Source organism: Rhamphochromis longiceps, linkage group LG9, assembly GCF_057381845.1.
Source record: "Rhamphochromis longiceps isolate RC_006_pf linkage group LG9, R_longiceps_female_GT1.1, whole genome shotgun sequence".
In the NCBI taxonomy this organism is placed as follows: domain Eukaryota; kingdom Metazoa; phylum Chordata; class Actinopteri; order Cichliformes; family Cichlidae; genus Rhamphochromis; species Rhamphochromis longiceps.
Genome location: NC_140565.1, coordinates 23,971,499 through 23,996,275, shown reverse-complemented (window position 1 = coordinate 23,996,275; position 24,777 = coordinate 23,971,499). Strand labels below are relative to the sequence as shown.

Below are 24,777 nucleotides of genomic sequence, written 5' to 3'. Positions count from 1 at the left end.
AGGAAGGTAGATTCATGTTGGGTAAACTACCATCGGATAATGGTTGTTCGAACAATATCCGGCTCTGGAGCGAGAATCTATCAAAACATATTGATCCTGGAACAAGAGAATTGGGTATGGCATGCGGAGCGCCTTTGTTTCTGAAAAGTGTTAGCTTCACAGAGACTGTACTGACAGCATTAATATATTAGATGGTGACTGTTGAGAGCCGCCTGCTGAGGCTCAGACTGTAACTGCTGCCTGCTTGAGAAGCTTTCTTTCCCCTGTTTATTCTTCTGTTTATTTCTTATCTAATAGTAAAACAGCAGATTTGACCAGGGAGGGTATGTTATCAGAACAGCGCTTTTAATTAAGGACATTTTTTATCGCCACTTACGCAGACTGAGTCTTTCACTCGAGATTCCTCACCCTGCAAACCTTCCCAACAGACCTGAATTGCTCTCCCAACGTCTCATGTTTCCTCTTTTGTCTCTCCTGATGAGGACTGACTGTCATTGACTAACACTGAGTGCAGGGAGAATGGCCTTATTAAAGCTGGTGGAGGAAACCTGACACTCTGCGAGTGTGCATGTGTGTTGAGCGGTGACATTGAGCAACGCTAATGAGATAGATGTTCATTAAACATCGCAGAGCCACCAGGCCAATAAATCCAATCAAATAGGACAATGCCTGATTGAGCTATTAACAAGGCTGCAGGCTCAGGCTCTTTGCTCCCAACGTTGTTTTGACAGGCCCTGTATTGTCAGCTCATTAGTGCCACAACTCAATAACATTTGAAGATGATGTGTGCTGATTAAATACTTCACAATTTCACAATTTTGCTGAAAAGAATTCAGAGGATTCAGCTCAGGCGTGTTTCAGTCATCACATGCACTGAGATAATAAGGCTACATTCACACTGCAGGCGAAAGCGCATCAAATCCGATTTTTTTGACCCTATGCGACCCATATCCGATCATGCTATGACAGTGTGAACGGCACAAATTCGATATTTTCAAATCCGATCTGGGTCACTTTTGTATGTGGTACTGAATCCGATACATATCCGATGTTTCAGAAAGCGACTGCTGTGTGAATGGTCAAGTCGCATTAAATCCGTCTTTTACGTCACTGATACAAGACAGACGTCAATTATCAGCGCTGGAGAAGCGCCTGAGAAGACATCGCGAACGCTTCCTGGCCATCCCGTGTAGATGTCAGTGAAACTGTTGGGAAGACAACGTTGGAGAAACGTGAACATTTTATTTGTACTGCATAATCTGCAGACTCTTACAGAAATCTGCAACTATCCTTTGAAGCACCGCTCCTCTCTAAAACAGCAATAAGGATAATTATTAGGTTATCTACATTATTATGTAGATAACAAAATAACTTAAAGCAAAAATTGGGAAACGTAAAGTCCAAAGTCTTTATATTAAGGGCCATCTATCAAACAATATAGTTTGCTCTGGGTCTAAACAGAGCGCGTTGTGTGTGACATCTTCTTTTGCGCATGCGGGCCGCTTTGAGCGTTCACACTGGAGCGCGTTTGCTGTCGCATTTTATTTGTAGTGTGAACGAGCAGACAAAAAAATCGGATTTGATCAAAAAATCGGAATTGAGCATTAAGACCTGCAGTGTGAACGTAGCCTAAGACTCAATCTCAATCTGGGTGTGTAATCCGAGTACACATAACTAGAAGACCCGTGACTCTGATGAAAGTTGGTATACTTAAGAAAATAAAAGCGTGCCTTATAAAATAGATAGAAAGACATTATTGGCCACGGAAATTGTCCCGCTTACTAAAAATACAAAGAAAATAGATCAATTAATTTAAAAAAGGATCATTTTTAGAGACTCTGAGTCTAATTAAAGCTGTCAAGGACGTAGAGTTATCTCTTATCCACTGAGATGGTTCCTTTTGAGAACAGGCTTGAGAACTGAACAGTACACAGCATTATGTAGCAGAAGTTTTAGGCTTCATCTTTCAAACTGTTAATGAATTTCTTGCAGCAGCTCCTCCTACAGCCTCTGACATCATCAGCACCAGTGGCAAAAAAAAAATGAGTGGAAATGTATAGAACTGGTTGGAAATTTGGCACCGCAGTTGTAAATACAGCAAAAATAAAGCCTTCAGCATCTAACTAGAAGAAATGGGGAGTTTTTTTTCTGTACTTCTGTAAGTTATCTAAGGTACCATACATATGCTTCATGCCTAATTCTTTATAATATTTAATTAAAGTGCAGTCAGTCAGTGAAAACTAATGAAACAGTCAAGATGGGGGAGACATTTGAGCGTTTAATTCTTAGCAAACAATAACTAAAGATCTCTATTTTTTTAAGGCATTGTGTCTGGATTATTTAATTAAACTGGATGATTTCAAGAACAATTAACATTTGAAGGAAGGTTCTCGGGGGGGGGTTATATGTTCTTTGTGCATTTGAAGAGCCTTGTTTACCTTTATTTTTGTCAGCGTATTTCCTGATACTACTTCACCAAATGCCAGAAAAGTGCAAATGCCTTTACTTTTATTTGTCTAATATCTTATTAGTTTTCCTTTAATTAAATCTTACCTACAGTCTGTCAGCTTTATGAGAAATCCAACTTTTTTAGCTGAGTATCCCAGCTTGCACTGTGTAAATGTCTTTAACTTTTAAGATAATAAAGGTTTTCATCAAGCCTGTGTTCAGATTTTTGTGTATCTTCTCACTCACCTGTGGACCCATTGGGTATGCTGGGTGAGTCTGGCCCAGCTGACTCTGCTCGGAGGGACTGCTGCTGGCGTCAGATTGAACCGATCCGTCACGAGCTCCTGAAAGAGCAACAGGCAGAGAGAGCCATGTAGCAGAGTCCAAAGAAAAAGGGAACAAAACAAACAAACAAAAATGAAATCCACCTGAGATAGAGGCAGGCTGGATAAGTAGATAAATGCACAGCACACGGTGCACTGCGATGTTACAACATAGAGTCTCGTACAGAACAGAAGAGGGCAGCTGGGGAAAGAGGGGGGGTGGAATTTGTATTTAAGTGCTTTATCAATAACCGCTGTAGCACTGAATAAATTACCAACCAGCGGAGAGGCTCATTGATGGGGGATGATGCATACTGGCGGGTCCCCGATGGCCTAGATTACCGCTGAGAGATAGAGCTCCACCACAAATGCAGGGGCCACATTATTCAGCCATTTACATCACTGAGTATCACTCATCTAAACCCACCACCACCCCCCCTGCTCTGGGCCTGCAGCCATGAGACACAATTAGACCTGTTTGCTATGAGGGCAGAGTGGAGCGGAGCAGACAGGGACATGATAATAAGCTTGCTGATGGCTGCAGGGAAAATAAAGGGCACCGATGATTGGTTATCAAAGCAATCCCTATCTGAGAGAATCTCCCAGCAGTCCTCTGAGTGTGGACTGCTCTAAAAGGTCCAAAAGGCTGATTTGACCCTCACCCTTTGACCCTGATGATATGGAGATCATGTGATGCCTTAATATTGACACAAAGACTTAAGGGCACTTCTTGAAAAATCTTAAATGATCCTAAATATTTACTATCCGACTCTGGCGATTTAAAAAGAAAAAAAAAACAAACGAAAGACTCTGCAGTAAAAATCAGGATAAAGTGCAGCAAGAAGTGCGGATTTTACAATTACACGATCTTAAAAACAACATCAAAGAAGCTGACAAACACCTGATAAACAAGGCCCAACACACACAGTAACCTTCTATTGATTTTCATGAGAAGACTTCAAATATGAGAGTTGAAAAGAGGCAGTTTCATGGTTCAGAGGATTAATGTGTTTTGAATAAGTTGGTTAAAGTGAACGTGTAGCGCTGCAGAAATGTAATCTTGCAAAACTATTACAAACAAGGTCCCCCACTTTCTTACAGTCTTCCTGTCAATACAGTAGATTTCTACTCATAGATTAATCTTATTGATGGCACGTTTTATTATATTAACCTTAACCTGAGTGAACAAAGCTGCCTCTGATTGACCTTCAAGCTCTTATTCGAGGTATTTGCGAGTTCTATTTGGAGACATCTTTATCAAGTGATGGTTTCTTAGAGGATTTTTCTTTTTCTTTTTTACATTGTATAATAATTTGAAGAAAAAAATGTCATCAGCGTGACATCCTGTCCTTTCCTTTTCAGCTCTGATTGATTTGTATGTAAAGGACATTTTTTTTTGTCTCTTTTTACAAAGTTTAGTTTAGTAGTTTCTAAAAACTATGGAAAATGTGCGCGCTTCCTCTGAGTACCATGTGTGCAGATAATTAATACATGATTTTTTAAAATTAAAAGTGTCTTATAAATTAGTCTACAGGTCATGAAAACCATGTCATGAATTTTCTTATTTTGCAACTTACGGGTTGGAGTGTATGTGAGAACTTCCTTTCTCTGCCAAAGTTAAATCAGCTCTGTGGATTTCACCTGAGAGATTTCTGTATTCATATTATTTTTTTCTGCTCATCTTTTTGAGTTGAAGCAGACACTTTTGGGACAAACTAGATGCCTCATGCTATCATGCATCAGTTAGGGTTCAGCAATATTTGATTCAAAACTGATGTCTGCTTAGGTTTCTCATTAGATCTGAACAACTGTACCCACCCTATCTCAATGAGGCGAAATGGCTCACTTCTTTTCAAGTCTGATTTTTCTAAATAAAGGCCTGAAAAAGCTTCACCGTGAACTGACAGCTGCTTATTTTTAGTCACAAATATGTCACATTATGTCAAAGACGGTGTCTTTTTTTTAAAAATAAAGACGTGTGGCAATAATTGCCCTTTGTTGCACTGTGGCTGTGTCACTTCCTGCAATATTTCACATTGTCCACAGTGGAGAAATACAAAAAAAGATAATGTTGATGTTATGTTTGATGTTTTCTTTTTGGATGAACTTAGGTGTAAGTGCTCGCTAACGCTATGCATTTTAAGTTTTGTGGCTAATTCATAATAAAATCCAGTCTTGTGCTTACAATTATATGCTGAGCATGAAGAAAATATTTACTTTGTATAAGCAGTACTTTATTTTTCTACACTCAAAAACATATTTATGCCAAAAATATGGAATCTGGAAGTATATGGAAGTATATTTTTCTTAAAGAATAATCTTTTGAATAAATAAACTTTTGATTTTATATATTTCATTTGCACTCAGGATGTTGCGGGTAAACTGCTGTTTTTTGAACAAATCCTGGACCGAGCCAGCAGCCATGGTACCATGAGAGACAGCTACCATGCTTCCAAAGCAACCAGGTTTTGCTAGCTGGCTGGTTTGAAGGTCATTTAGAGCCCCGCAAACCAAACATTGACCACCTGCTTCATGTTTCCTGTGAAAATGATATTTTTCTTCATCTTGACATCTCATTGGATCTTCTTCTTCATTTGGCTGCTCCCTTTCCCTTTGCCTCCATCTCTCTATATCCCAAGCATCGCCTTCGGTCACATCAACTCTCTGCATGTACTCCTTCCCTACATCCATGAATCCTCTGTCTCTAACTTTGTCTCCAAAACACTTAACCTGAGCATCTAATCCTCTCCCAAAGAAAATCTAAACATTTTAAAATCTGTCACTTCCAGTTTTGCCTCTTTTTATTGGCTAGACAATATAAAACTTGTATCTCCACCCCAAAAGAGACCGTTTAACTTTGAGGGTCGTAGACACTTTGTCAATTTGTCCACAAATGTGTCATATTTCTCTGGACAGGCATCAGTCAGCGGGCTTGTGTTATACCAGAAGTGACAATAACCATGATATTAGAAAATTAAATGGTGATTTGATGTTAACAATACAGTTATGATAATTATTGCTCTTATGCACTGTTATACTCACAGAATCTCTCCCTACACTCGTATTATGAGTGTGAATCACTTGCAGAAATGAAAGCAAATAGACAATAAACAACATTAAAGGTGACTCATCTGAGGAAAATGTTGTTTTCATGCAGTCTTTTGGCTACAAGAGAAAATCTGATATTCTGATATTGCCATGCTAGCAGCTGTTGTTTGTTATGAGAAAACTGAATGAGTCTTGCTATTCTGCTGATCCTTAAACAGACTTAAGAGCTGTGTGTCTGCATAATTTAACCAACATCTGAAAGCTGAACTATGTGTTGAATATGTTGCAATGCTACTGGACTGGACAACCTGTGGTGGAAAGAAAGAAAAATACTTTTTTTGTAGACTCTCAATAGACTAAAATGTTCCTGTTTTTTTGATGAGCTTTAAAATTGAAAGATTTTCATACTTCTATTACTCATAGTTACCAAGTAAATTTACAGGCACAATAAAACTGACTTACTTATTTCAGATGTACACAAAAAGAGGTTACATGTCATGTGGAATTTAATAAACCCGACCATGTTTTGAATGTAAGATACAAAAGGCCTCCCAAACAGTTAACACATCTCTTTAAATGCACTTTATTCCTCATAAAACAAGTCTTCCCCTGAATATAACGGTAGATGAAATCAAACCAATCATGTGGAAATGGTTTTGAAGGCCACAAAACCTTGCTAAACTGCACAATGTCGGCAATGAATTGAAAAAAAAAAATTAATCACATTTCCACTCCAAAAATTGATTTTCTTCAATGGAATATCACAGCTTTTAAATAAAGAATACATCCCTGATGCATTGTGTCTTTTTATTCACAGCCTTTCGTTTTTTGTTAAATATACTGGGCATGCAGTGGTTTCTAGTACTTTTATAAAAGCCTCATACAAAACGTACTGTTCAATAGCCTTGCCAGCAAGATCTTATTGCCTGTCAAGTATATTTATGCAGTACATTTTAAAACTCTCCTCCGCCAACTAAAATCATTTCATCTTTGCATAAAATCCAAATAATTGGTGAATGGCATGACCCAACAAATGAACCTCAAGCATTTGATGGTTGATGTGAAAGCCCAAGGGGGAGCCTGCTTTTCTAGCTGGTTTCTACCTCTGGCTGGCTGGCCCTGCTTCCCGATAAAGGTCCACATCCTCTCGCTTATCAACCTCGCGACGCAGTGGCTTTTTTGACAAGCCAGTCTCTTTTCACCAATTATTTCACCCATTACAGATCATGCTGTGCCCGGCCCCACCCTGTGCACTCAGTATCTGGAATTAAGATCAGTCTGAACATACAGGAAATACTTTGTGGCTGTATTACAGTCAATAAAAAGCAGAGATACTACAAAAGCCGTCATAATCTGCTGTTATTTATTTGGAAAAGCAGAGAATAAATATTACAGGACCATAAATTGTTGCACTGGATGTCATTAGCCGTATTGTCTCCAAGCAGTTAATTCTCAGTTTGAACCTTATCAAATGAAAGCAATTTTCCTTCCTCTAGACTTGAAACGGCCTTATTTTCATTTACTGCAACTCAAACTTTCCAAGCATCTCAAAGCAATTCTCTAAATGCAGCTGCCACGCTGTGATAACAATAACACACCCAGTAGTGCTACTGAGCAACTTCTCCGCCAGTGAATTATCCAATTACCATCATAACAAAGTCAATTAGCAAAATGAGGATATTCATCTAATAATGAAAGAACAACACTTTATAAAATCACCTATAAGCTCCAGAGAGTGGGGCTGATGACTGTAGTTAAGATACTGGTTGTGAATAATAGATTCTATCTGATAAACAGTGCGGGAGACTTAATGAATAACGATTCGTTGATGCCTTTCATTGCATCATTTCACAATAACTTAGAAAGCTTCATCCCCCTTGCAAATATCTGTAACGTTAACATGTTTATCGCTGGGGAAGAAATCGATAATAAATAAATACACATGCACATCTCCCCCCAAAGGATTTGTGTAATTTCTTTAACTAAATTAAATAGCTGACAGAAGAAATACCCGGGGAGTCAATCTTCAATTCTTCTTTATTACTAAAATCTCACGTACACATTTGGATTTTCTTTCCCTAAAATAAATAAATAAATAAATTTAAAAAATCTTCTTGTCCAACGTGAATGATTCTTAAATGTATTTCCAGATGGAGACTAATGCTGCATACAGAAGAGGAAAAATAGAGTATATCTCGATCAAACCTTTACTGAAAAGAAACGCCTTTGATGCCGTGATTATACACAGGTCACACAATGGATAAAATGGAATGAATGGATGTATTGATGTGAGGAGAGATGAAAGAAGAGGCCAAACGGATGAAAGAACAAGCGTCGTGCATTCAGCATAGCTTTACATTTATCTAGGACATTCAGGGTACATCTCCTTTTTTACTTTATGAATTCCTAAGCAGCTTTAATTGCCGTTGTAACTGCGCAAAGTGCCTTTAAAATACAGCTTCATCTGGAGGAACAAAAGCACCCTTTAGCCCACAAATGTACATACATGCATGGCTTCGTGGCCTTGACTGCTTACACGAAGCAGTCTTTATTAAATTCAAACTCTTTCTGACGGTGACATGACGGGAACATCAGAGCAAATTCGCTCTTTTAAAAAAATGTAAGCGGAATAATTATGTTTCTTACAGAGCACTGAGTGCAGCTGGATGTGAGTTATGCCATGGAAATATTGCCAATATCCACCACTATATAAATTCTCTCTCATTGATCACCAAAGTGGCCACTGGAGAGTGACTTTCAATGCCACACAAGGCAGAAGGCCTCTCAGGGCTACGTGGGTGCTGAGGGAGGGAGGGTGGCGGGGGGGCAAAGAGCTATATTTATTTGACTTCATTCGGCCTGTCTTAATGCAGCGAGCCCCAAGGACTGCACCACAAAACAATTAGCCTGGATTTCATAAAGCAATCAGCACGCCACCTTGTCTAATGCAACCGCTTCACACATTGACAGTCTGTATAAAGTGGGTGTTATTGAAAGCTTTGTGTTCACGTTAGCTTTCGCCTCAGTGCATTTATGAATCAATTTTTGCCCATAAAAGAAGCTTTAACACTTAAGCTATTTTAGTGGAAATGCATTATGTAAGTTGTCAAATGTACGAGAGGCCCGGTAACGATTCAGGCTCTTCAGAATGAATAGCCGGCCCCCATTTTTATAATGGTCCTTTTGAAAATGTCTGGCTGAGTGCGTGTGTTTGCTATTAAGATGTTGTCAATCATTTTTCCACTGAAATCTAATCCATGGAAAATAATTTCACATTTAAAAAAAAAAAAAAAAAAAAAAAGAGTGAAGATTAAAAGTTAATTATGTCCTTAATTGTTTGCTGAGCGGAGCTGCTGCGGCGCTGCGACAACACGCGACACTATAATACGGTTTTCATCATCAAAAGTGTGTTGCGCTGCTGACTTGGAGCATTTATGTTGGACGGGGATATGCGGGCTGTCGGAGCGTAAAGGATGAGCGCGAATAGACAACAAGCCACATCATACACAAGGTTTAATTCCATCAATACACAACCAATTGTCCCAGATTGTTTGACCATTGATTTTGTTAATACCACTTGGAAAGTTGATGTGGCATTGCGCTGAGAGCCGAGAGAGACAGACCATTTCACTTTCATTTTTCTATCTCAAGCAGCGTGGAATAAAGTCTAAAAAGTAATGTTACACCCAAGGCACAGTGCTTTATAGAAGAGAGCAGCCTGTAATATGCAGTGCGAGCTTTATAGTGATTTACTTAACTCCTTGTAGAATGCAAGAGAGCCAAAATCACCAGTGATTTAGCTCAGTGTTTCATTACTCCCACCAAAGCCCTCAACAATAACACAGGGCATAATCTTCTGCCAATAACTCCAGGTGCTCTTAGTCAGATGGCTCCCTCTGGACCTGCAGGGAAGTAATACTCTGTTTAGAGGCTGGGGTGGAGAAGCTGCAAGGGATAGGTCAATAGTGTTTCTGGGGATAGAAAATCACCAGGGACTGACTTTTGAGTGTCTGCCGGTAACACTATTAGCTACATTATGGCTACTGCTGCCGCTAGGAGAGCTGTCATTTCCTTAATTAAGAGCACAGCGAGGGGCAAGAGGGAGAAGAGGCCACGGCAATCTCTCCGGGCCTCCCGCATTAAAGCCTGATTCCTCATCGCGCAAGGGCGGAGACCTTACAGGGGAGAAAAAAAATCTACCTCATTCGTTATTCTGGCACAAAGTGGAATTATGGAGTTAGGGAATTACGTCGGAGGTGGTGCCAAACAGAAAGGATTTTACACCTCAGCAGTTCTGCGACTTGTTCTGAGGCCATGTTTAAGCCAGAAGCAGATGAGGAAGATCTCAAAGGACAGACAAAGAGGAAGTGGATGAAAAACGAAGGCGACAGGTTATGTATGAAAACAACAGAAAACAGTGCACTTCAGTTTGTAGAAGAAAGCCTGCAGTTTGTGATGAACGGGTGAGGAATATGCATGTAAACAATGCTTAAAGCAGCGAGGGTCATGTGCGCCAACACTTACGCTCTCACTCATGGCCACAGGTCTTCACCAAAAGGCTCTCTGACATGAGAGTGCTCTGCTTCGGCTCTTACCTGTCTCTTCCTTGATGCTGGAGTGGGGATGGAAGCGGCACAAGCACAAGAGGGACCAGAGGGAGGTAAATTGGTGAGAAGAGGCAATGCCCATTTCAAAGGTCAAGAAGGAGAGATGGTGTGATGACGAGAGGAAGCAGGAGAAGGGAAGAGGAGGAGGAGGAGGAGAAGAAAAAGAAGGGGAAAAGAGGGCTTTTGTGTTGCATCCTCACAGGGGACTTGGGACACTTTGCACATGAGCACATCTGTTATGGAGCGTCCTCCTCATTCCCAAAGCAATGTCAACCTGATTAGCTCAGGGTTGAAAGAGGCAAATAACAATCTAAATTATTCTTCATCCTTTTAAGGCCATCAGTAAAGGAGGGACGCTGCGATGAAGACTAGTCTTAGAGAGCTGTAAGCCTTTTAGGAGATGCCTGCTTCACTATTGCTCCTCCTCTTAAATTACTTAAATGATATTTGCTGTAAATAGGATTCTCCCGCCTGCAGCCTGCAAGCCAGTGATGAAAAAAGGCCTTCCTTGCACTCAGTATCATACCACTCTACTTTGTTTTTATAGACAAACCCACATAGTAAACCTACAGCTCTTAAAGTAAAGCTAAAAACATTTTAAAGCAAAAAAATTGCAATAAATAAATAGAGACTTGAGCTGTTTATTGCGAACTATTTCAGCTTCTCTTTGTTTTTTTTATCATGTGAAACGAATAAATCTGGATTTTAAGTCACTGGTTGAACAAAACAAGAGATTTAAACCTTAATTTCTGTGATGACTCCTTTTTTACTATTTGCTGATGATTTTACACCAATAAATTAGCAACTGGAAGCAACTTTTAGCTGCAGCCTTGTCTTTGACTTTAAAGTAAACTGAGGGCAGTAAATAACAAAAACTTTGATGCATCCCACTTAAAGAGCTTCAAACTTGTATCTTCACACTACGATCGGGTTAAGAGGAGGCTTTTATTTTTTTAAACCTGCATCTGGTAAACTGCAGGACATATAGAAGTAGCCGGTGGGGTGCGAGCCCAATCCAGCGTGGTGTGTATGAGTTGTGTGTGCACGTGTGGGGGGCTAGACACCCACATGTCATGCCTGACCCATCAGCCTCGGCCCCCCAGGCTATCTGGCGCTAATGCTGCCTGTGTCCCACTTTCTACCCCTTGCCCCTCAATGCCTCCTCTCCTCCTCCCCCACTCCTCACCCGTTTCTTCTGTCATAGAGGTATAATAACAATGGATCACAGCAGCGCTGCAGCACAGGCTCAATCACCACAGGATAACATCAGGTGATACGGGCTGCACAAAAGTATATCTTACCTCCACTGAACCTGAGCTAAACGGAGTTTATCTAGAAATGAGTTTATCTGGCCAAAGTATTAGTTCTTACTGTATTGCCCTGTTGTGGCCATATTTACAGAGCTGAGTGGGTACAGGTGGAAACAAGCAAATAATCATACAGCTAAAAGGCACCCCACCCCAGCCCACCACTCCCAGCACATTATTCTGGTGGAGCAGACAAATAGTGGAAGGAGGGATGTCAGGAAATAGTATTGCTTTGAAGTCCATAACTCTGTTCTGGAGGAAAGAAGCATCACAGTGTTATTCCTCATCCTCAGATATAAAGGAAAAAAAACATAATAACTTCTCGATAGCCTGGATCTCCACTGCCCTATACTAGCTCTCCCCCTTCGCCCGCCCACACCCCTGCCTCATCCACCATACACCCACTTCTCCTGCCTCAATCTTTGGTTTCAAAGGAAGCGAATCAGCCAGAAGGACAGAAGGTTATGCATTAGTACTGGTCATTGCTCAAAGAGCGAGCGTTATAAATAATAAAGGCTTGTGAAGGACACAGGGGCTCTGGGATGCATCTCTAGTTCACGCCACACAAGTCAAAGACAAGACTGTAATTTCTATTCCGAAAATGTGACCCTTGCAGCTTCAATTACATCTCAACAACACAAACCGTGTCCGTGCCAGGAGATGTGATGCCTCTTTGTTAGCTCTACATGAAAGGCTTAGAGATATTGGTTATGGAGTGGATGCAACATATGCATGGTTTGTTTTGTTTTTTTGAAAATTATTTGCCAACTTAAAGAATGTGGATAACTAAAATAAATGCATACTCAAATTCAATTTGTTTTCTCCCCAGATGCCCACCTATAGATCTTGTAATCTAGTCAATCTTCTCAACTTTAAGCCAACAAAGAATGGGGAAGAATTAAACTGGCAGATATTTTGAAGTTCTACATTTTGCTCAAAGTCATTTCTGCATAAACAAGCATCAGAAACGTGATGACCTTTGCTGCTGCTCGTAGCAAAAACAAGAAGTCCGCCTTGCGCTCATCCTCCCTCCCTGTCCTCCTCGCCATGCACTGATTGTGTTGCGCTAGCCACGGGCTCTGCGGGCACATTAGCCAATGTATTACACCTGCTTTACAGGCATGCATTAAGCTTGTTTTAGAGTTTGCGCAGACAGCTGAAATCCCCATAATGAGATCCACCTCCCGGGGAGAGACTTGTTCCCTGTCGGCCTCCTTTATCCACTCTTATTTACTCAGCGTGGCCCATTCAACGGCGGGTTTGCGCCACTTTATTACTTAACCTCACCACACAACGTTACGAGGCTCTCTGCATCAGCAAGCTGCCTTTCACACCATGCATCCCGCTCGCTAAGCTGATTACACAAAAATAATAAGAACCCGTGCCTCGAGCAGTGTGCGCTTGTGCACGCCCCTTTGTGCGATTATATGTGTGCATGAAAGAGATTTTTTTACACAACACAGTTGTTTTGTCTCATAGCTGCAAAATATATCTATCACCAAGTATGGAAGCATTCAGAGAAACAAGGTCCAATCTACAAATCCAGTTGAAAACATTATTCTGGGTTGTTTTCTAAGAATTCTTGAAGAGGATTCACCTCTGCTCGCTATTTATTCGTTTTAATTGTCATATTTTCACATGTCCACTACACTGAGAAACACTTTTCCATCAAAAGGACCTAAAATACATTTCAAAATGCCAACTTCAATTTCAGTGACAATTACAAGCATTTAACAATCAAGTAAAATTATGAATTTGGGGTAAAATATCGTCAAACTCAAAATATGTGAAGCTAACATCATGAAAAGGTTAAAGAGAAAATCTGATGAAACCTTTGGTTTGCAAAATGTGATTAAAATAGGAGTACTACAATATCTGTAATGACACAAATCAATAATCAGTGGATATGATTTCTTTCCTGGATTCAAATTAGATTTGTCTGAGGGGCTCTATGGATGGAAAACATGAATCAGAGAACTGTGAGATGCTTTCTTTGAGTTTCTTGGAGATAACAGATACATTAAAATTCTTTAAAAAGTAGTTAAAATGAAATTACATCAAATCGATATGTTTACCTGTGATGCTGTAAATAAGCAGAAAAAGTGTTCCGGAAGAAAAACATCCTTTTTAAAATATTTTCATGCTTAATTTAATTTCATTGCATTTACTAAATGTTTATTCATATTTGCCTCCTACCTGACTTGACGCCCTGTCAAAGAAGCTTCGAGTGTGGCTTCATTTTTTTTTAAAGTGTAAATGTTATTTTTGGAAATAGGCGTCCAAATTACAGCTCAGCGACTAGAATGGGAAAACATCTCAAGGAGAAATTACGATGTTCTTCCTTTTTACTTTAAAAGTGAACATATCAGAAATGGCACCGTTCAGTATGTTTTATAAGACAAAGTAACAACTTCCTGTGTTTCCTGTGTCTGCAAGTAGCAGCAACAGCTGCAACCATAACCAAGCTGGATGTGAATTCCCTACTCTAGTTTGGGATTATTCCTAAATCATCCCTTGCTGGGATCAACACTTGACTATAGGCTGCTTCACACTGACCTTATTAAAGTCTTTTTTAACATAAGAAGGTTACCCTCAGTTATGATGGCCAGTGTTGTTAATCGAGCAGATTGGACCTCTTTCAGTTAGCTGAGACTGTTTTGTTTTGGTTGATGTTTTTGAGTATAAGTGTTAAACTGTACAGAATAGAGCCCAAGTGATTTATCACAGATTTGCTGATTCTAGTTATCCAACAATGCCACTGTCTAACTAAAGTATACTGAAGTATACTATAATTTTCCTTTCTCAATATACATTTAAAGAAATGTTTCTATGAAAATCACATTTTTCAAAAGTCCACTAGTGGTCGGACTTTAGTCCAGATGAAATTAGCATCAGTAATCCAGAGTCCAATCTGATTATAGATGGGAACGAAAACACCCAACAGCACGCTGGAGCGTTACAGCAGACGTACCGTTCGGGTTGGACTTTCTGTTCCGAATGACCTCCAGCGCTGGGAATCAATGAAGATTCGTTTTGTTCTTTTGGGGAGGGGGACGTGCCTCTAGGTGACCTTTGTGAAAATGTTCCACCATTTTGCCAGAATCCGTATAAGTGCAGACCATTTCATGTAGACAGTAAGTGTATGAAATGAGTGCTCCTGTCGTTCCAGCCTGGCTCTCTTTGACAGCATGATGATAGAAGCGTCACATCCTTGGGAGAGTAAATGCAAACTGACAAGAGATGAGCCTTTGGTTGCTGAATATAATACCGAATTGTGCTCTGAGTGTCTTATTATCTTGTCTGTTGATGTCTGAAAGGGGGAGATTTGCTTGAGAAGAGAAGACAGAAACTGTACGCATCCAACACCATCTCGTCCTCTGGAAAAAAAAAAAAGATTGCTTGCCCTACTAACCACAGCTTTCCCACCTAATGTCCACTTCTACTTGGAATAAATACAAGGCAGCAGGATGTTTGTGGTGCCTCGTAGCCCCTGTTACCTGAAGTGGAAGACTATTTGCACAGGCAAGCTTTTAGGAGGAGAACGACCCTTTCACAACTGCAGTAAGCATGTGGTGGGTGTAGAAGATGGACAATTTACTGTAGACAAACATGACCGCTACTGTCATTGTCTCCCCCTGACTTCTTCTGGCACAAACTCTTTTAAACACTATTAAGGCTACAATGAAAAAGTCATACACGAGGCCTACGGGAAAGAAAAGTTAGCTTTTTGTCGTCCTTACAAATATAAAAACACATAAATGGCACATGTAACCACATCTTAGTGCAGACGCTCATTAATATTGATACTCAGCAAAAGCTGTTTGCTATCAACAGTCCTCCCCCCACCCCCACCCCCCCAAAAAACAGCAAACAAACAAAAAAAAACATCTTGTATAACCTGGAGTCTGTCACTATATTTCAAACTGTTTGAATCATGAATCGAAAGACTTGGTTAAATTACAGGGGAACAAATGAAGTCTCAACATGATTTACATTCCCTTGAAACTATTAGTGCGCCGTCTATTCGTGCACGTCTGTCAATCAAAAAACTGGAGCAATTCTGTCAGGGATTTTTTCAAAATAAGAGGCGTAAAACAGAACAAAGTCGTATTTTCTTCTTGTGAATGTGAGGAATGAAAGTATGCCATTATCTCGCTTCCTCGCCACACAGAGTTGAAACACATAAAGAAAAGCATTGGAAAATATAAGGCTGAGTTTAAAGGCCTGTCTCAAGGTTGGAGCATTTATAATCATAATACATAATACATAATACAATCTCTCTGCAGCCACGAGAGTTCCCTGCAAACACGGGTATAAGCAAATGTAGCTCATAATGACAACAAAAGCTGTAGTTGTTAATCACTGGTGAAGATCTTTCTCTCTTTAAACTATTCATCCACTCAAAATTGGTCAAATTTGTCACCTTTTAAGGAATTAAGTTAAACAGTCTAGTTTATTTAAACCTTTCTGGGCACACGTGTTAGACTAAGATGACTTGGGAGAAGCATCAGAGATGTTGTTATGAATCTTAATGGCAAATACCAAAAAAGAATTACTTAAAAACTAAAAAATACCAAAAAGTTACATTTGCAGGAGCATAAATTACCACCACACCATGCCTTTCCTTTTCAGTCCTGAAGCGTTTCAAGAAAGAAAGATGCTGATTCTCTTCTTCCTCTCCAACCCCTCACCCCTACCCTCACCCCCACTCTTTCCACTTTCTCCCTCACAGCAGAGGACATGACTACGCCACTTCTCCTCGCCATTCCCTGACAGGTCGTGTGGGCAGCGGTTCCCAAACTCAACCTGCTGCTGGCACAGCCCAGGGCTCTGCCACCGGGCAGAGAGGAAACGTCTCCTCGAAATTCACAAGTTAAAGAAGAGCGGCTCCGACTAGACACATGTCCGATGATGACAGACCGTCAGCAAACATCAAGCAGTGCTCCAGGAATTACTGGATCTATGCATGTTTTTCTAAGCATTTGCTCCATTAACAAAGCAAATTAATAGCATCAAATAAATATATAAAAAAAAAAAACTAGCAATGCATCTGCTTATATTTTGGTGTACACACGTGAGAGAAAAAGACAAATAAAAAGCAGTGAGAGGACTCAGAACTGATCAGAAAGGAAGAAAAAAGGAGAAACTTGATGCTTATTAAACCAAATTGCAACACTTTTGAGACAAATCCTGCAGAACGCAGTCCTTGTTTAGAAGACTAGCCTCGGGTTATTCTTGAAATAAGGATTTAAAAGACAACCGAACTCTCTCAGATTGGGTCTGAGAGTAAAATTTGGCTCGCCCTCCTCTAAATTCATATTTTGCTTCATTCACAAATATTTGGCCACATCACTCTATAGGCATGCTGCTATACTTTCTTCCACACCCCCCTCCAACACTCACACACACACATTCAGATAGAGACGCACATATTCAACATATTAACGCCTCTTATTAAAAAAAGTTGCACTGTTTACTGCACCAGAAAAAGCAATTACATATCAAAATCACTCACACACAAAACCCACTTCCACAAATACAGAGACAGCCTAACTTCCAGACCATCAAAAGCTGAGGAGAAGTTTGAATACATATTCAGTGCCAACATCTGAAGCCATTAGAGGAGAATTTTGTCACTTGCTTTCTTCCACATCAAGAAAAAGGAAAAAGAAAGAATATAATAAACTAATATTAAAATAAAGATAAAAAGGTCAAATGCTAAGATGATGACATAATCAGCTTTTTAAATCCTTCAGATGTCTTTCTAGAACATTTTAAAAGGTCTTTTGCAAAAAAAGAATCAAGCAGAATAAATAAACTCCATAATATAATAATTTAATATGTGAAGATGGATAAAACTCACAAATATGGATAAAAGTACATAATTCTCATTGAATTCTGTAATCTCAATTTGCCTCTGTGTGACAGAAAAAATAATAATAGATCTTCAAATATTCAGATAATAAAAGCAATGATGAAAAACAAACGTTTAGAGCTAATTTTCATTTTTTCATTACAAATTATAATTAGAAAACTAGCTAAAATGATTATTTCTGTCATTATGCTTATTGATTTATGACGAGGCTTGGTGATTGAGTTTTTTTTTTAAAAGCACACACTTATCTAAACACAGCCCAAACAGTCTCAACACTCAATTAATGAGATAACTGCAGAAATAATGAGCATGCTGACTGAGAAATTGTCTAATTTTGAACACAATTCCCAACTTCTAGACTAAAAACAAGCAGCATTAAAAAAAATAGAGGTCTCAGCAATTATGCAGATGCTAGATTTTATATGTGATGTGCTAAGAATTAATACAATAATTTTGGGAAGAATGCATGTTATAATTAGGATCAGTTGCATAAAATTCATCATTGTTTAAATTATAAATAATCAAGAGTTTCTCCATTTAGATTAAAGATGAACTGTATTACATTATCAGACACTCTCAGAGATGTGAAGTTGGAGTGAAAGCAAAAAATATTCTAACTGGAAAAAATTAGTCAGTTTGAGATCAACTTTTTAATTGACTTTATAATAGAAGAGACCCATAAAATGCTGCTTTCATAAAATACACAACAATATTAAATACTTTTTCCCTCCAATCATAACTTATTCAGGACTAACATGCAATAAAATAAAAATATACTGCAGCTTAAATACTTGTGCACATTTTCTGAAGTCTGTAGGTGAATGAATTCTATTAACACTAATTTAACCATTAACAAATCTAAGCACTTGCTCGTTGCTGCACTTAGTTTGCCGCTGCTGACACCTGTCCCAGCACTGGAAGCCCTCTGCTTGTACCAGTTCTCACCCAGACCTCATCCAGCAGCTTTGTGGAGGAGAACGGACGGACGTGAGGTGTAAGTTGACTTACCGTAAAGCTTGTTGGGAGTGCCCTCTCTGTCCGTGGCCTCGGAGGGCAGGAGCAGGGGCTCGTCGTTCAGATCGCTGTCTGGGGTGGCCGCTTTGTCGTCCGCCCGGAGTTCTGCCACGCTCATGTCGCTGCGCAGGGAGAGCAGCGGCTTGCTCAGCTGCCCTGTAATCATCGGATCCTGGAGGGAGCTGAAAGCCCAGGTGGGAAACAGGGAGGAGAGGGGGGGGGAAAAAAAGAGAAAATGCCCCTGGTTAGATGTGTTTCGTGGTCTCACCCTCACCGGCTCCTTCTCTATGCCTCTACTCACTCTCTCTCTACCCAGCTTCTCCTTTCTATGGCTCACTCATCACTCTCCCTCTCTCTCCTGCTCCCTCCCTCTCCAGCTCTCTCTTTTATCTGAGGCTGGTGCTACCCCGCTGATACTGCCGGCTGCTGCCTGGTGAAGAACTGTTACGGATCGCGTGGCTTTGCCATTATACCCTGCAGTCCTAAAACAGTGATACATCCATCTCCAAGGGCTCATTACTACCTGACATGTGCCTCATCTTCAGCAAACACTAAGCTGACAGCAGTCTACAAAGAGGTCCATGGACTGTGCGCTGATAAATAAATGAAATAAATCTAATTCTACATCTAAAAGGAACATATGAGCGACAGTACACACCGCTGATTATATCAATTTTCACATAGTTTGCGACAACAGATGAGATTAAGGGTGACACCGCGCAGCAGAGTGGGACAACGTGAACGTAAGGCCTGATCTAAACAAGAGATGAAGTCGCCGATGTTCCCAAATTTTTATCCCAATTATTATCTTTTCTTTTTCTTTTGTCAACACTTCAAAACAAGAATGAGAAGCATCAACGTGACACGATTAAAGTATTAGCCTAAACTGAGGAAAATACACAGTGTGCTAAAAATACATAATTTAGCAGCAGCACTTGCGCCTATTTAAGTCTGTTTTTTGTTTTCATTTTATGGAAAACTTTCTTAAAAAGGAAAAACTTCTCTTACCAAGACAAAGCTCCAGCAGAAAAGATGGGAAAAAGTGTTTAATGAAAGTCCAAATGTTGAAAAGAGTCAAAGCAGCAGCTAAAACCTGCTAAAACCACCACAGCACAGGGACTGGCTATTGCATGCTTTCTACTGAACCAGAAGCAGCCTCCTCAACCTTCCTGCATTTGAATGGCCACCACAGGTTCAAGCCTGAGGTAGCTTCCTAAGACAAACCCTGGAGATGTCACCTCCTCCCTCCCTCTCTCTCCCTCTCTTGTTCACACACACACACACACACTCTCCCTCCCTCTCTGTCCCTTCCTCCTTGTGTCTTCGCACTGGAAAGCTCCTCAGACAGCGTTCATCCCACCTCAGGCTCTGAGGCGCAGACACGGAGCAGCAGGACTACGGCCTTCTTTCTTATTTATGAATCGAGTACAACCTAAATACGTCTGAGCAAAGGACAGGTGACCATGCGGCTCATACAGGCGCAGAAAAGGAAAAAAAGAAAAAGAAGGGTGAGCCTTATCTCGCCCCCTGCACCCATCAGCAACCCCCACAACGTCTATTAGGGTGGTCAATGAATTCCTACCCAGAGGGGCCTTTTTAATGTGCTCATCACGAGAATCTGCCCTCTTTGATATGACACATGATAATCTATGAAAATGTTAATCAATAGGGGTAGTTTAGGCTGTCGTTAAAAAAACGTGAGCCGACTGGTCAATACTCATATCCCCGGTAACAATGTCACTAGTCATCAGGGCTTCATTTGTGCAGCACTTAAATGTGGGACACTGCGCATCAATGCACCTCTCGGCCCGCCGAGGTAAACACATTTTCCCCTCTGTCTGAGCTTGGCCGCACTCTGCATGCATGTGGGTCCACCCCCCCAACCTCCACCTCCTAGCTCCTCTCCTTTGAGTTGCTTGATAGGTCCACTGGAGGGCAAAATTAATACCTAATTGAATCTTGCAGTCATCAAAATAATCAATAGTTTTTTATTATTTATTCTTCACAGTCTGTTGACTGTTTGAAAGCTCAGAGGGACAGCGGAGAGCACAGGCAGCCCTGAAATTTCTACCGTTTCACAATGTAATTTTCACTGGGGCATGAGAGTTTGCAAGACCTATAAAAAATGAGAGCAGTGGTTTTTGTTAGGAGGTGGGGGGGGGAAAAATAAAAGGAAAAATGGGAATCTTTGCCCCAGCAGCTACGATGAAAAATAGAATAAACAAGCTACTGACACTTCAGAGAAGGGCAGGGTCCTTTCTGTCCATCCCTCCATCTTTTTCCCTTTCCCTTTTTCTCCTTATTTCATCATATCAGGAGTGTGGCGCTACCTCTCTAATGCTGGCATTTCTCTTCCTGACAGACTCCAAACAAGTGCTGGGAATGAGATCAGAGCTCTAATCTTCCCCTGGCCTCTGAGGCTCCAGGATAAGGGGGCAACACATCTCTCACCATCTCACACAGCTGTTAATTACTTCAAAACAGCCAGCTTTGCTTTATTGCAGTCACTCCAACCAAAGTGCATGTTTTTAACTCGTTTAAGCTGAGTGAGTAATGAGATAACGCTAATCTTGTTACAATAATACGTAATAAAAAAAGGGATATTTAAAAAGTTGACATCAGAAATTGCATTGCTGCTTCTAAGGATGTAACGGATTATCTTCATTATTATAAGTAGCTCTGAGACCTGTGATTAGCAATAACGTGAGCTACTGATGGCAAGAGCAGACATGGACAGACTGGAGAAGGTTTGTCTCCTCACCCAGTCTGGCCTCGGCTCGGGAACAGGTCGCAGAAACAAGAAAAAGCACTTGATGCCCTGCTCTTCGCCTCACGCTCACCAAAAGCCCTCAGTGGGTGGAGAATCGGTGGTTAGCAGAGCGTCCCGAGTGTCATCAGATATCCAAGCTTAGAGCTGGTGGTTTTACCAGTGCCGTTCCAGTGTGAGACGTCACTGGGTGGCGGTCTTCAGCATGTGATCGAACACTCAAGGTGAACACTCCTGGTTCACAAAGAAAGAAAAGATAAATAAATAACACCCTGTGTAACTGTCATGGCATCATTTTATATTAATAAATGATCTCCGGTAGTTTTAAAGTATACCAAATTATATGTGACTCCAAAACTGCATTACTTTCTTATCAACAGCGGAAAAAAGCAACAAATGAAGATGTTTCAGAAACAGGAATAGTGTCAAATTAAAACTGAACAAAAAAGATGTTACATAGTTACTGTGTAATGACATAAACAAAGGTAGAAAGTCCATTTGAAAAGCAGCTGTCTGATGGTAGATTAGTTTGATTAGTTCAGCAAAAATTTGCTGATCAGAATTTTTAAATGTAAGAATTGTATCCTTTTGTTTGCTATACACAGATTCTGAGACATTTCAAATGTTCAACATGTGCATGTATTTAAAAAGCTAGGGGTCGCCACAGCAGGTAGCTCCTTTTTACGCCGGATGCTCTTCCTGTCACAACACCAAAGAGGTTTGTGTCTCCTCCTGGGATTAAACTGGGTCTCTTTCACTTATTAGGTGAACGTGTAATATACCCCACTGTGGGACCACTCAGTATTTCCTTGCAATTAGTGATTATTTTAATATTAAAGGAAATAAGTTAGAGATATTAGAGATAAACTGATGATGAAAATGATCATTAGTGGCAGCCACATGTCTCAAAACAAACTTTTCTCTCACAAAACCAGCCTTATGAAGTGAGACTGAAAAAACCCTGGAGATTAAATATTCTGTAATCTTCTGAAGCTTCTTTGTTTTTTTAAAAGTTGCATTGTGGAAGAAAAGTGCAAAAGAACCACACAGTCTGTTGAAACTTTAACAACTATGGTTAATTTTGTACATATATAAATATTTAACCTCCTGAGACCCGAGCTCTTGTTTGGGATGCATTTTTAATTTCTCCTAGCTATTTGGGATTAGTTGAACCAGAAAAGTATAAAATCTAAATATTATGTTTGAACAATGGGCACACGCTACTTAAAAAATTACAAAACACTTTATTGAGCAGCATTACGAAGAATATTCAAGAGGTTAAAACATGTTTAGAGTAATTATTAGGTGTGGAATTAAAGCACAGTTCAATAGCTTCAAATGATCTCCAACATACTGGAGGCATATGCAGGGTGATTTCAACCTGGGACAGGCTGCAGCACACCAGCCTGCTCTGAAAAACGCACGACAGAATGAGGTTTATAATCCACCCGAAAGACAAAATTCTCTTTCATGCTTTCTTTGTCCTTAAACATTAATGTAACGTCAAACCATCAGCTCGCTCTGTAAGTTAACACGACTTTCCGAGGTGACAAATGTTCTCCAATCTCTGAGAAATCACACACAACAGCTTCATTTGCTGCTATGAGTGACGTAAAAGGCACGTAAATACTTTAAGTATCTGATTTTTCTTTGGACCTGTGTAATGCAAACAGACACATACGCTCAGATTAATAACGCCTGATATCGGCGAGTATTCATCTGCTTTAAGATTAAAATAAGGTTTCTTTAACATTTTGTAAATCATTTTATTTTCCACCTTAAATGAAACATATAATGTCTACACTGAAATAATGTATCGACACTTTTTGAAGCGATCATTATATATTTTATGAATATGTGGATGTGCTGTGATGGCCGAGCATATGGAGATGTGTAATGTGGTTTGTTAGGTGATGATTTGTCTCCCCCTTAGGGTTATTAACCAAACTGTTCTTCTGTCTATGCTTTCACTTCATGCCTTTGTGCATCTAAATCTCAACAAGTGCTGTTAATAGTGTTAAATTACTCTCGGAAAAATGCAGCCAATTTGTATTATTTTATCTGCAGCTGATCTAACAGACTGTTATCGGGACTCGTGGGGTCAGGGGTGTAAATATCTGAGACTTGAGATGATTTTTCTTTTCGCGCTCGTTAATATGATCAACAGTTATCCCTTTCTCCTCCACTAAAGCTAAAACGCTCCCCAGCGGACGGTCGGCGGGTCAGTGAAGGCTGAGGGCTATCAAAGCAGTGTATTAAAAGGAGCTCTTTGAAGCTTGTAAACCACAGTGCCCAGCAGGTCCACAACAGATAGACGCCTCTGATTGGTCAGGTGTGTGTGTGTGTGTGTTTTCTGCTGGATCGATCCACCGAGCTGACATTCTGGAGCATCAAAGCTTTCGGTGCACTAATCTGACTCCTCCTATGAGGGCGAGGGTTGTTTTTACTATTTTACTTTTTTGTCCATGAGGTGCTTAAACTTTAGATGGGGCTCTTGCATGTTGCATGATGGGAGAGCGGGCAAAGCATATGTTTTGGAGGTTTGAAAGGGAATGAAAACAAATCAAGCTTGGATACTGTATTTATCGAGTGATAAATAATGCAAAACTATAGAGAGAGAGATGGAGAGAGAAACAGAGAATCACAGGGCCATCCATTGGGCGTACCACTGGCAGCAGCAGAGGAGCGACACCGCAGAGATTCACACACTGCTGCTCCTCAAAGTCAGTTTCCCCTCACACTGTCTCTGGAGACCTGCACCACATACACACTCATGAAAGGTGTGAAAATCTGATTTCCCAAAAAGGATCGGTAATTCTCTGTGAGGGTGGAAGCCGCAATCAATAAATCATTGCTAAGCAGATTGTAAAGAAAAAAAAATTATTCCCCCTTGGTATCAGTGCATTAGGATTCTCCTGAGGATGGATGAGGCAAGACAGGGGTGTGAGACAATCTCAATAAAGAAGAGGCAAATCATACCTTTGGCATTCATCTGGACTCAGGCAAGCAGCTGTCAGCAGAGTGACGGAGGACCGGGCGAGTCGACCAATATCCGAAGCCACCATGTTCAGAGAAGTCTGCAAATATATAAAACAAATAGCCTAATTATTACTGGAAGTCTTGCTGACTGTGTTTGCTTTATTAGTGAATGCACATTCCTTTATTAAGGCAGGCATAGGAAACAACCTCAGAAAAGTACTGTACTTTTAATTGTATATAAATCTACCACAGATTTTACTTCAAAAAGAGGCACAATAAATACTTTCAGCTGCTATTTCTCATCATAATAACGCACAATCTGGATGCAATTACTGCTTATTACCAAGTGGACAAAGTATTCATATTCTTTACCATCAAGAGTAAAGATGCACCCATATACATATTTAGC

General features: G+C 40.2%; 1 protein-coding gene across 3 annotated transcripts in view; it reads right to left on the bottom strand.

Annotated features, from left to right (window-relative positions):
* Window positions 1–21,608, bottom strand: part of pou6f2 (POU class 6 homeobox 2) — an 85,886-nt gene extending 64,278 nt beyond the window's left edge. For 2 of the 3 annotated variants that reach the window (XM_085418964.1, XM_085418966.1), the window contains exons 1-3: window positions 21,463–21,608; window positions 18,617–18,804; window positions 2,695–2,792 (exon numbers count right to left, since the gene is read on the bottom strand). In XM_085418964.1, coding sequence (XP_085275090.1) covers window positions 2,695–2,792; window positions 18,617–18,788 — 270 coding nt within the window. In that variant the 5' untranslated portion in view covers window positions 18,789–18,804; window positions 21,463–21,608. Of the gene's footprint in view, window positions 1–2,694; window positions 2,793–18,616; window positions 18,805–19,630; window positions 19,753–21,462 lie in introns of those variants that run through there. The other variant, XM_085418965.1, reaches the window with a different exon arrangement.
* Between the last annotated feature and the right edge of the window lie 3,169 nt (window positions 21,609–24,777).